Raw genomic sequence first — 13,855 nt, 5'->3', positions numbered from 1 at the left:
ACTGGGGATATATACCTACTTTCTTTATCTGTCCATCTGTTAATGGTCATAGATCAAAATCTGGTTTCTTGACTTTACTATTATGACAGTTCCACACTAATCATGGATAAGCTTAGAATTACTTTGAGTTTATTCAATATTGTAAATTCTTAGCCTATGGACAACTCTTTCCCCACATGGATCCCCTAGTAAAGGGAACAGGAACTACCTCTGACAAGGACCTCCGGTGCCCATGATTTGATCACTTCCCCTTTGCTGGAGGCCTTGCAGGGGGCCACAGAGGAAGAGGATGCAGACTATTCTAATGAGACCTGATAGGCTTGGGTCATATGGTGGAGGAGAAGGCCCTGCCTTTCAGAGGATTAGGGGAGGGAAATATGGGGAACAATGGAGGGAGGGTGGGAACTGGAGGATGCAAGCTAGGGAGTATCAATCCGGATGTAATGTAAATAAATCAGAAAAAATAAATTTTTTTAAAAATAAAAAAACTTTACTCTGAATGTTATGGTGCTCTTTTTTATTATTTTAAATTACTTATTTATCATAATTTATTCACATTACACCCCAATTGTTATTCCCTCACTCATATCTTACTGTTCCCACTCTCTTTCTCTCTTCTGCACTATTCCCTTCCCCCCTAGAGCTCTGACGGGGGTGGGGACCTCCTCCCTGACCATCTGATTACATTCTATCAGATATCTTCTGGATAGCCTCCATCTCCTTCCTCTAGGCCTCCCCATCAAGGGGATGTGATCAAATCAGGGGGCGCCAGAGTTCATGTCAGAGGCAGTTCCCACTCATACACACACACACACACACACACACACACACACACACACACACACACAAGTAGAGAATGAGTTGTCCATTGGCTACATCTAAACAGGGGATCTAGGTTCTCTGCATTGTCCTTGGTGGATGCATCAGTTGGTGCACTTTTAAAAAAATTAAACAAGTACAAAAGTCTGGTGTTCTCAAAGACATCAGCACCCTGTTGGTTCACACAGTACCCCTCCCTGGTTGACCAGGTCCTGATTTCTAGTGATCTTCACAAGGTCTCTACAATCGGCTGATCACAAATGAGGAGTTTATGTGACCTGACAGCCTCACTGGACATCATCTTCATCAAAGAGATCTTCAATGTCATTTAAAAAGTCTTCAAGTACTGCCTTTTCATGGGCTGCCAAGTCCATCAAGAGCCTCATCCTATCTCCAGCATCATTCAGGTCCACATAGGACCCCTCACCCTCAGGAAACATCTCATCCACAGTCGGCTTCATCTCCACTTTATTATTTCTTACAGCTCCATCTGCACCTATACATATGTCAAAATAAAATATTTAGTTAAAAAGAGAATGGAAAACGTAATTGACAGCCCAGAAATAGAATCTATTAAATATCAACTTAGTATTTGCTTAAAAAGAAAGTACAAATTAGTGAAGAAGGGATTTTATATTTAAAATGTAGAGACATTTCGACAACTGCCTGAGCAAACGTATACAATTAAAATCCCCAAATGGTTTTGATTTGCATGTCTCTATTTGCTAAAGATGACAAACATTTTGTTAAATATTTTTTAGCTAGTTTATTTTTTTCTACTGAGAACTCTGTGTTCAGGTCACTGGCACATTTTTTTAATGGGTCTTGGGTTTTTTTGTTTTTTATTTTTACCTTCTTGGTTTTTTTGTTTTTGTTTGTTGTTTGTTTGTTTGTTTTAGTTCTTTATATATTCTGGATATCAATGCTCTTCCAAATCTATAGCTGGCAAAGATTCTTGCCCATTCTGTGGGCTTTCTTTTTCTTTTGCTGCACAGAAGCTATTCAGTTTCATGAAGTCCTACTTTCTGACTTGTTGGCCTTAATTCCTGGGTAAATATAGTTCTGTGCAGAAAGTCCCTCCCTATACATTTTTATATGGGGTACTGCCTGCGTTTTCTTCTAGCAGTTTCAATGTTTCAGGTTTTGGTTTGGATCTTCGAGTTAGTTTTTGTGCAAGGTGATAGACAGGTCCAATTTCATTCTGCATGTAGACATCCAGTTTTCCCAACATCACTTCTTGAAAATTCTTTCCATATTCCAGTATATGGTTTTTTTGGCATCTTTGTCAAATATTAAGTGGCTGAAATTGTGGGCACTTATGTTGGGTCTTTGACTTTGTTCCATAGGTCTAAATGTCTGCTTCTGTGCCAATACCATACTGTTTTTATTACTATGGTTCTGTAACATATTTTAAGAATTGGTATTGTTCTTTTGTTCAGGATTGATTTGGATATCCTGGGGTTTTGTGATTCTATATAAACTCAAGGAGGGTTTTTTTCTATTTCTGTGAAATACAAGAGGGAAATTTTGGTTGAGATTTCATTGAATCTATAAATAGCATTTGTAAGATGGTCATTTTCACAATATTAATTCTACCTTACAAAATATCCAAAATTGGATTAGGTTTTATCCAAACAACAGAAGGAATTATCACACAGATGAGGGGTATACTTAATTTTACCAAAAAATAAATTTTGTCTATTTAAAATAACACCACAAACTCACAGAACAAAGAGAAAACAGGATATTTGTTGTTATCATGAACATGTACTTGTGTTAAATAAAGAACATGTAAGTACTAATATGATACAACTACTATGATTTCACAAAGAATGAAATAAGGAAAATAAACCGAGTCATTATATGTAAAAGTATCAAGATCATGAGCAAACAAAAAGCCCCACTGTCTAGTAGTTAGAGAAAGATATATTAATGTAGCATTCTCATGATGCATTGCTCTCAAGACCTAGTGTTTCAAAGGGTAAGCAGAATCTTTTTTTTTAAATCAGCTTGGCAGCACACAAATGTTTCTGTGTCAGTCCCCAGAAGACTTTAGCAGTGTACTTTTTCTGAGAACTACCTTTTAATGAGGGACTATTTATATACGTGGAGTTAAAATGTTCTTTATAACAACAGAATTTGCAAGTACCTCCTCCCAGAAGAAAGAGAAAATAAGTATATGCTAATGAATCCACTTAAGAAAATCTAATATGACCATTGAGAATCTTTGTTATGATTAGGTAAAATTATTTAAATACTTATTCTTTGAATGTACAAAGAGACATGAGCAGGACTAAAATTATCTTGAATGTTATTTCAGTTGACAAAAAACTATAAACAGGAACACTTGAACAAAACATATAGGTCATTTGAGGTTCTTGTGATTGAATGTTTATACTAAAGCTAGAATAGCCTTTTACACTCACTTAAACATAATTTTTAAGCATGCATTATAATAAACAATCCAATTTAAGGAATACATTTTACATATTCCACAGTACTGTTATATTAATTATGAATTTTTAAAGCAGTAATGTATTTTCCAAAAGTCATCTCTATTTTATTTTAAAATGTTTTGTTTTCATAAAAACAAAGACTATCTAACAGAAGGCACAATAGAGAAGGAGAGAGAGAGAGAGAGAGAGAGAGAGAGAGAGAGAGAGAGAGAGAGGGAGGGAGGGAGGGAGAATATGAACTCAGATGATGGTGGTTCACAGTGTCTGCAACATGTCCTCTAAGTTTGGGACCTTCATTTAAGAAAAGATATCTGTGAATGAGAAGCAACTCTATACAATATGTTTGTAGCCATGCGACATCAAAGACAGGTGGGGACACTTTAGAGATCGACATAGCTGATGGAAAGCCTGAGAGCTCTGCAAATATTCAAGCCCAGAAGCCTAGTTTTATGTCTTAGGCCAATGTAGGAAGAAGTTAAAGAGGTGATGACTGGCAAAAGGTTGTAGTTTTGTGCCTGAGTGATGCCTGGTGTATTTTCCCCATGAGCATGAGCTGCCTGCGTGAGAAAAGTGAGCCTCAGTTCAGCCCCAACACTCTGTGCTGGCTAGTCTTTTTTCTACTTGACACACAAACTAGAATTATCTCAAAGTAGGGAAACTCAATTGAGAAAATGCCTCCATAGGATGGAGCTGTAGGCAAACCCATAGGGTATTTTCTTAATTAGTGATTTATGGGGAGGGCCCAGCCTGTTGCAGGTTATGCCATCCCTGGCTTGGTGGTCCTGGTTTCTATAAGAAAGCAGGCTGCACAAGCCAGGGCATCGAGCCAGTAGGCAGAATCCCTTAATGACTTCTGCATCAGCTTCTGCCTCAAGGTCCCTGCCCAGTTTTGGTCTTGTCCTTATTTCCTTTAATGATGAGCATTGCTGTGGAAGTGTAGGCCGAATAAACCTTTTCTTCTCCAACTTGCTTTTTGGTCATTGTGTTTTGTTGCAACAATAGAAGCCCTAAGACAGATACTGTGGCTCAAGAATCAAGCCAATATAACCCTAATAGTAAAGACTATGAGAGATGCTGTTTGAGAGGGGTGAAGGTACTTGTAAAAGCAACTAGATGTTGATCTGTCATAAAGGCCACAAAAGTGAGACTTCACAATTAAAAATGCCAACCAGGATGAACAAGACATGTTTTACACTCGTGCTCTTTTCCTCTGTTAAAACTGTTCAATTTAGTGTCTAGAGTATAGGTCAATGGTAAAGCTCATGCTTAGAATACCTTGGGCCCTACGTCAGTACCCAGAAGCACACCTCTAAATAATTTTATATGTAAAAAATAATTATATGAGAAGTCCTTCAGGGTGAAAAAAGGAAAATAATTAAACTCTGTCAGGAACCCCTGATGCTGAGGATGACCGGAAAGCCTTGAGCTCAGCACGAAATGGAATCCCCACACCTTCTACCTGAGGAATGTGTCATGGTCCTTAGGGAAGTTACAGGTCCAACTCCCTTTCCCCTGATAAGAACCAGTTCAGCAAGCACCTGTGATTCCTGGAATGCCTTTCCATGTAAATGAGGCATCTCAGTACCTTAGCTCTCCAGCCAATGATCTACACCCACCCTGATATCACTACCCCCTCCCCAAAGTTCTATATAATCCTTCTTCACCCCAAATAAAATTGATCTGCCTCCCGAAAACTGGTCCTGGAGTGGTCATTTCTGTCTGTACTTGTGGGGCTTCCGAATTCCCCATCCGTGGCCCCTGCTCTCATTGCCCCCATGGACAGATATCTGCCAAGGATCCCTGAAGGCAAAGAGAGTCACAAAACTCTTTTGTATTGCATATTGATCTTTTGTAAAAAACAAAACAAAACAAACAAACAAAAAACAAATGACAGCGCTGTAGAGATAGTTCTTACAGAGGACCCAGGTTCAGTTCCCAAAATCTACATCAGGGGGCTGACACTGGTCTTCAATTCTATGTCAGGATCAAGTGTCCTCTTCTGGCCTCTGCAGTGCACTTACATGCATGCAAGCAAAACACTCATATGCATAACATAAAAATAAATAAATATTTTAAAACACTGAACAGTAAAATTTTGCAATTCCTTTCATCTCTTAAAGTTACAGCCACAGAAACACTACTGGTTACACTGAAAAGATTTTTAATTAATGAAGCAGGACACACATAAGGGATAGTAGAATGATATATGACATGTATTTTGTGGCTGGGACCATCTGGAAAACTGGTTACCACATTCTCTTTATGATGAACATGGTAGCAAGATCAAACAGGACTTTTCCAACAGCCAGTTTGGCTGGTAGCTGAGAAAGTCCTCAGTCCTCAACAGGCCTTCTTTCAAGACTACTGGAGAGGTAGAATCTTGTGCTAGGCACTAGAGGGCTGTGGTTTGTGCTTGATTGAGGTTGTTTATGGGAAATAACTTGTTACCCCCTTTAACAATAACACTGTTGCATTAGAGACTCTTAGCAGCTAGTTTTTAATGATCAGTTTTGGATATTCATATTGGCTAGTCTAATACTCATTACTAAGGGTACTTTCCCTATTTTTTCTCTTCTTAGAGATTAATCTGACTCATCTGTGAATGAATTTTTAAGAAAGGAAAGATAAATGAAACACTTGGAAAAAATAGACTTTAACACATATACCCTCATGACCCAGCTATACCACTCCTGGGCATATACCTTAAAGATGCTCCAACATACAAGGACATTTGCTCAATTATGTTCATAGCAGCTTTATTTGTAGTAGACAGAATCTAGAAACAACCTAGATGTCCCTCAACCAAAGAATGGATAAAGAAACTGTGGTACATTTACATAATGGAATACTACTCAGCTATTAAAAACAAAGACATAGTGCAACTTACAGGCAAATGAGTGGAACTGGAAAAGATCATCCTGAGTGAGGTGACACAGACCTAGAAAGATACACATGTATGTACTCACTTATAAGTAGATTTTAGCCATATAGTACAGGATAAACAAACTACAAGTCACAGACACAAAGAAGATAAGTAAAAAGGAAAATCTAAGGAGGATAATTAAATCTCACTCAGAAGGGCAAATAAAATAGACAGCAGACATGCTGAACGGAGGGAACAAGGTAGGAGCGTAAATGCTGAGAGAAATGAGGGTGAAGCTAAGACCTGGGTAGAGTGGGGGCAGGAAGACAGAGGACCTGCAGAGAGAAAAGAAACCATGGGCAGAGGCATCTCTGTGACAAGCTGGAGATCTAAGACACAGTAGGCTTCTGGGAGGATATGGGGGTGACTCTAGCAGGGGTTATGGAGACTGAAGAGGACACCCTCTAACTCGACAGGACTCCTAGTGGAAAGAGGGGAACACCAACCTACCCACAAAAACATGGACCCAAAACTTATCCTGCCTGCAAGATGTGCAGCGATAAAGATAGAGAAGAGATTGAGGGAATATCCAACCAATAGTTGGCCCAACCTGAGACCCACTCCATGGGAGAAAGCCAACCCCTGACACTATTAACAATACTCTGCTATGCTCACAGACAAGAGCCTAGCATAGCTGTCCTCTGAGAGGCCACACTGAGAAGTGGATCCAAACAGATTCAGAGACTCAAAGCCAAACATTTAGTGAAGCACAGGGAGTCTTGGGGGGAAATTGTAGATGGACAGAAGAACCTGGATGTGACAGGAGCTCCACAAGAAGACCAACAGAGCCAACTAGCCAGGGCCGCGAGGACCTTGCTGAGAATGAAACACCAACCAAGGTCCCCCTACACAGATGTAGCAGATGGGAAGCTCAGGCTTCATGTGGGTCCCCTAGTAAGAGGAGCAGGGCACTGTCTCTGCCTGGCTTTTGATCACTCTCCCCTTGCATGGCTGCCTCACCAGACCACAGAGAATGTGCTCAGTCCTGATGTGACTTGATGAGCTGGGGTGGGTGGGTACAGGGACTCCCCATTTCTGAGGACATGGGGAGGTAGGAAGAGAGAGGGAGGGTGGGTCAGGGAGGAGAGAATGGAGGGGGCTATGATCTTAGATGTAAAGTGAATAAATAAATGCATTAATTGAAAAAAGATACGTATGAAGATATGTGTGTGTGCATGTGTATGTGCATACATATGGATGCACATGTGTGTATATATGTATGTGCATGTGTGCATATCTGTGTATGTATATGCAGTTCTCTTCTGAGCCTCATCTTCCTCTCAGGAGTTTGGGCTCTATGGAATTATTTCAGAGGTAGCTTGTCATTGCTCCTTCATGCATGGCACCCATGCCATAGTCAGCACAGATACATCAAGCAAAGAAAATAACTTCTTCAAAGCAAATATGGGTCCATTTCCCACTCAAATAAAATCCGTTGCCTTATTACTTCACATATCTGACTCTATATTTCTGTCTTGGCTATAATTTTCTGGTGATTTGTTGGTGACTTTATATGGAATCTACTATGCCTCAAACAATGTGCCTTCTTGTTTGGCTTGTACAGAGCTCTCTGCTGATGAGGCAAACCCTCATAGCCTCAGAAGACAGCCATAGAATTCCAGCCCCAAGCTTTCTCTGTTCACACCTCATCTTCACTTAGAAAAGGAAAGCACATTTGGTTATAATGCATGTAGGAAGATGTGGATATCAAGGATCCTTGGGAACAGGAGAGCAAGCACAAATGTGAAAGAAGATAATAATGAATCTGACAGTCACATACTGAAAGCCTCACACCTGAGAGAGCTAAAGTGGAGTTGAGGGAAGACATAAGCACTGCATCCCCCAGTGATGTTTAAAATTAAGTGAGAAAGGCATGAGGGGAAAGATGGCTATTATTGGTATAAGGGATTAACAACCTTGAGAGAGACAACAACCTCAACAGAGAAGCTGTTCAAAGCCAAATGGAGCAATGACATCAGACAGAAACAAACTCTTCTAGCCCCTGGCACAAGACTCTCCCTGCTTTGTCAGGTACAAAAACATGCTTTGAATGTGCTGAGGGAGTGAAAACCACCAGGTGTACATATAGCCTGCCAAATTCAGCAGAGCCATAGATCATAACCACATTCCTGTTTGTGAATGTTTCAAGGTCAGATTATGCCAGCCATTCCTAATCTATTTCTTCTCTATACTTTTATATAAGATCTATCTCAAGAATAGCCTTTATTTTAAGATAGGACTAAAACAAAACAAAGATGATCCTAGTATAGGGAATAGATTTTAGGATGCTTTCAGTATGCCAGCAATAGAGATTTGGCCCAAAGAAACTTAACTGAAAACGCCATGTACTCATTTACATAAAAGGATATAGAAGCCCCTACTCCAAAGTTAACTGTTCTAGCTTAGTAATAGTCATGGCTCTCAGATCTTTTTCTATCTTGAGTGTATTAAGTTCAGCATCACTTCCTCCTGGACCTACTTCTCAAGACCGAAGTTTGGCCCTAGTATGATTATTAATAATAGCTCCCTTCACAGTAAGTAGCAATATGGCCTAGATGCTCAAGTATGTGATTGTGTTACATTTTGGCTGCCAGTTGCAAATGGGGTTACACTATTCTCACATCCTTTTGGAGAGGGAGAGATAATTTCCTGGAGAGTAAGTACCCATGAGCCCCTAGCAAATTCCTCCTATTATCTACCTGGTCCATCCTATAGCAGGAGGGATACAGTTTTTCTTAGATCAAACAGATTGACCCTAAAGCTGGGATCAAATTCTAAAGCAACTACATTTCACAGGACAGGGATGGGCAGCTGAACCTTAATGTTCTGTTAGTCAATAGAAACAGGGACTACAGAATGGCACTTCCATAAGCAAAGCCCTCTACAATGAGCTTGATTCTTAATCATGGTACTTTCTCACAAATCTCTGTGAAATGGAAGAAGATGCTATGCTGCTTGTGGGATTAGACACAGCTCTATCTGAAACTCTGAGATATTTCAACACTGCACAAGAATGTTACATTATTATTCTTTGTGTTCTAATATGATTTAGTGTTATAAAATCACTGTTGTGGAGGGTATGCTTACCAATTACCTAACTGAAGGACAAAGTCATAAATCCTTTCATCTAGTCTTTAATAATTTGATCCAAAGTGCATAATACAGATGCACACTGGAGCCCTCACCTCTACCCCATAAAACCACCTTAGACCTCACCATTCTGTCACCATTGCCATCACCCCAGATGTAAAATCTTTTCTCTTTCCTCCATGAGCTCCTTCTGTTCCTCATGTAAAATTGTCATTTGCCCTGGACGATTTCTATGAATGGTTTCTATCTTTCCCTAATCCTGTATTTGATTTCAACCCTTGTGCTTCAATTGACTCTTGAATATTTCACCATTTATCACTTTCCATTGTGATTATGCTGTCAAATACACGCCTCATTCAATTCGCGCACCTAGCAAACATTATTCAACCCACCAAATCATTTGAAAACAAAATTTCAGCATTAGGTACGTTATTTGCCATCAGTCAGTAAGAATTAGTACTGTATTCCCACCCACCAACATTCTGTCATCTGTAACTTCAGGACTTCCATTAACCCCTTGAAAACTTCATGTGTACTCATACAAGTCATACTGTGTGTTACCAAACCAATTCCACATATTACCCACAGATAAATGTGACTATACATCTGTAGCAAGGTCACCAGTTCCCACTGTCTCACACTATACCCAGGGCCTAACAACATTATAATCTTGCTCTCCTTCTTAGATTTTGAACTCTAGACCTATCTATGTGGCTACCCAACCGACTCATGACTGGAACCAAGTTACCCAGAATTCCCTGCGAAAGATTCTGGTTGGCATTTCACCTAGCCTTTAGCTGTTAATATTTCCATGTGCTCTTCCTACATGCAGCGACCAAGATCTCTCTATACTTGACAAGAACTCTCTCAATCTGCCAGGAAATCAGCACCCTTCTCCATAGAGTGCCCAAGGAGTTCTCTCAGGACTTTAAATTTTAGTCTTCCAGGGTGGAAATTGGCTTCAGTAATACCCTGTCTTGCACTCTTGCACTGGCATCTCATTTGGCCTTCCTTACTTCTCTACTAGTATTCTGTTCATCTCCAAATCAACTTTTTACCTTCCAGTCCTTGCCACAGGCTTGCAATGCATTTATTATCTCTAGTGCCAGATCTGTTTCCCAGGGTCTTCTATCTCACTGAGTTCAACCCACCCACCCTGACATATGCACCAGCCACTCCACTTTCTCCTCTCTCCAATCATTAGTTGATTCTATATGCTGAAAACTTGCTTCCAATTCCTACTCTTAGTCGGTGCCTACCCTACTGGACTCCATCCTCCATTATTGCAAAAATAGAAAGTCTCACTTTGCCTCCCAGCTGTCAATCTCACCTATCCCCTCAATCATCGCTTAACATCAAACACCACACCATTCAGTCCTCAATCTACACCTCCCTTTATCACTTCATTGTTTAATATTCTTTAATGGTTTCCACTTGAAAAACTCCTTTATAGAACAGATCAGGGACCTCACATGACACCTAGCCCCCTCCTCTGCTATTTTACATAGCCACCATTCCAAATTCACAAAATATTGACAGTGTCTAGATCATTAATATCTGTTGTACCTTCCATTTAAAATGCCTTCTCCTTACTTTGAAGACCTCCTGTTTATCTCTCAGCATTCCATAGCTGTCATCATGTCTGTTCAACTGTTCTTGACTTTCCTGCCCTACACCAATCCCCACTCTTCCTGATTGATGTTGCCTAGCCTATTTCATAGCTTATTGTATATCATATTCTATCATGGTGTGTTAAACTTTAACATCAGTGTGCAAAATGGGGTCAGCCACCACGTATTAACCATCTCCATAATTGACATTTTAAACTCAGTGACTGGGTAATGAGTGAAGATATTTAAATAAATATTGATGTATATTCATTATTTAATTTCAATAATATGCTTACATAATTTATATTACATTTATATAAATTAATATTTGTTATTTAGAGTCACCAAATCTTAAAATCATAGATCTCAAAAACCACCCTTGACTTACCCTAGAAGACTGTTACTACTTTTTTTCTGCTGTTTTGCATTCCCTTTCTTCCTCCCACTTTTTTAAGCACTTCTTCCATATTAATGCCCCACTTCTTCCCCCAAAGTACTGTCTAACCTCCAAAGCCCTCCAAACCAGACCAGCCCCCCCCCCTCTCTCAGGAAAACCTCAGCAGAAAGATGCCACTGTACATTTCTTTGAGGATGGGAGTCAAGATACCTGCTTATTATACATTGGTCTGAATCGATATAATCATTCTTGAGAGTATACGTACCTCAGAGGGCAGCTATATGAATAACAGCTACCAGTGCATTGTGATGAAGCCAACAAAAAAATCAGGCTAGTAATTGCCTTGCAGGATATATATCAAGCCTCTACCTTGTACACACATACCCCCATAACACACACAAAACTTTTATGGGTCTTTCATCCATGAACTTTCTCAATTATAACTGTCCAGCTGTGTCAGGTTCTGGCAACTGAGACTTCAAATATCTTATCCAAGAAGTATGAACAGAGAAAGTCCTCAGCTAAATGGCTGAGGACATTTTTGTAGGTAAATTTTTCCACAGGTATTGTGGACTCGGGTGATTTAAACTCCCAAATCCTGTCTGAAAAAAAAAAAAAAGCAGGAGGATATATGTGATGCCAGTAATAATGATTATCTCAAAATTTGGTTATATATCTTTCTATGCCCGTAGCAAGTGACTTTTCATTAAATGAACTCTTTCAAAAAAGGAAAATATAGTATGAAGGATGGGTACTACAAGGGTGACTTCCACTACTACTGCAGTGTTAGTGGGGTTACAGTATTTTGGGGGTACATACAGAAATACTCTAAAGATTTAAAATCAGTACAAAACAATATTTTAGTTGAAACTGAATACATGTTATTAACCTTTACACAAATGCAATTGGAGTGTAACTTTTGATATCTTGTTATGGAGGCAGTCCACAAAGTGCCCACAGAGTTCATAGTCTACCACATTAAGTTTGCATCCCATCATGGTTTAGAATAGGTGGGTAAGATGGGAGCTCTCTAAGGATTTTGTTTTCTGATGGTCACCCAAAATTCTATTAGAGAAAAGCCATGGTTAACATCCACAATGTCTCGACTGAAGGGGTTTGAGTGTACAAAGGACTGTAAGATTCATACTGTTCTCTGATCTGGTTAAAGTAATTCCTGCTATACCATTCTCTCTCAAATAATGTCATCCTGTTTTGATCAATAGGAAAACCCCTTCTATGTCTTTAAGGACTCATCAAACCAATGCAGTTCCTTCCTTTGCCTTCTTAAAACATTTTTAAAGGATTTAGACTTAAAAGAATTTTGATGACCAGTAATACTATTGATTTGTACTATTCATTTATGGGTCACCAACCACGTATTCATCATGTCTGTAGCTCCAGCTCTTACACAGCCCAGTATCTGGCAAACACTAGGTGCATAATAAATGTTAGATTAATATGTAACTCACATCTTGATTGGAAATGATATTCTGCTTCTGGACTAATTTTGTCTTTGCTAATGTCCAACCTTGGGAGCACCACCTCTGACCTAAACCTAGACCGCAATCTCCTGGGGCATATTAGGGAGGTAGGTGCTTCTTCCTAATGCCCCTGTTTCCATCAGCCAAACACTTTTCCTTTCAGGGTTCTGCACTTCTTTTCATCCTAAGGTCTAGAATGGTCTCCAGCTTTCCTGGAAGCAGCAAGGTACCCACTCCTTGGGTCTTGCCAACTCGTGCACGGGTGTGCTCATCCTCCTCTCTCTCTCGCTTCTCTCATCACTCCCTCCGCCTCTCTTCTCTCATCTCTCTCCTCTCTCCTCCCTCCTCTCTCTCTCTCTCGCTCCTCTCCTCTCTCTCCTCCGCTCCTCTCTCTCTCTCTCCTCTCCCTCTCCTCCCTCCTCCTCTCTCTCTCCTCTCTCCTCTCTCCGTCCTCCTCTCTCTCGCTCTCTCTCTCTCTCTCGTCTCCTCTCTCTCTCTCTCTCTCTCTCTCTCTCTCTCTCTCTCACACACACACACACACACACACCCTTGCCTCCAGCTACTCAGCCTTCTGTCACCCCGCACCGCCCACAACCACGCCCTCCCCGTGGGCGAGATCACCTGTCCCTCCTCTGCCGCCGCCTCCTTGGGTACCCTTTCGCTACCCCCTCCTGCTCTCCTTCCTCCGCCACCTCCTCCAAGCCCTCCCCTTCCCCGCCTCCTCCCACCCCTTGGTGTATATAGTAAAGGCCAGGCGCTGCACGCAGACACATACTCTCCCGGACACAGGCACACACGCACACACACAAAACCAGCAGCAGCGACAGCGACAGTGGCTTGGTGACAGCGACAGCAGAGGCTCCCACCACTGTACACCCCCTTCAGGCAGCCGGCGGCGAGGCCAGACCAAGAGAATTTCCTCACCGGAGACCACCCCGCGGCTTCCTGGAGGCGGCGGCCCCGATCGCGAGGTAGCAGCTGCAGCTCTCTGGTGCGGGTAGGGGTCAACCCCCGCCTTCCTAAGGCGGACTTGCCAACGGGACGCAGAGGGCGCGCTGAGCTGGGCGCGCCTGGCGGGG

At 41.0% G+C, this 13,855-nt stretch overlaps 2 protein-coding genes across 2 annotated transcripts in view; one reads left to right on the top strand and one right to left on the bottom strand.

Annotated features, from left to right (window-relative positions):
• Positions 1-699: 699 nt before the first annotated feature.
• On the bottom strand, positions 700-1,309 carry LOC127185792 (COP9 signalosome complex subunit 9-like). The gene has a single exon (XM_051142352.1). The coding sequence runs from the start codon at positions 1,278-1,280 to the stop codon at positions 1,107-1,109; it is 174 nt and encodes a 57-aa protein (XP_050998309.1). The 5' UTR covers positions 1,281-1,309; the 3' UTR covers positions 700-1,106.
• A 12,218-nt stretch (positions 1,310-13,527) lies between these two features.
• Rai2 (retinoic acid induced 2) overlaps positions 13,528-13,855 on the top strand; it is a 67,358-nt gene continuing 67,030 nt past the window's right edge. The window contains exon 1 of the mRNA XM_051142334.1: positions 13,528-13,747. The gene's annotated coding sequence lies outside the window, so the exon portion shown is untranslated. The remainder of the gene's footprint in view (positions 13,748-13,855) is intronic.

The sequence above is a fragment of the Acomys russatus genome, chromosome X, assembly GCF_903995435.1.
Source record: "Acomys russatus chromosome X, mAcoRus1.1, whole genome shotgun sequence".
NCBI classification, from domain to species: Eukaryota; Metazoa; Chordata; class Mammalia; order Rodentia; family Muridae; genus Acomys; species Acomys russatus.
This window is presented reverse-complemented; position numbering and strand designations above follow the sequence as displayed.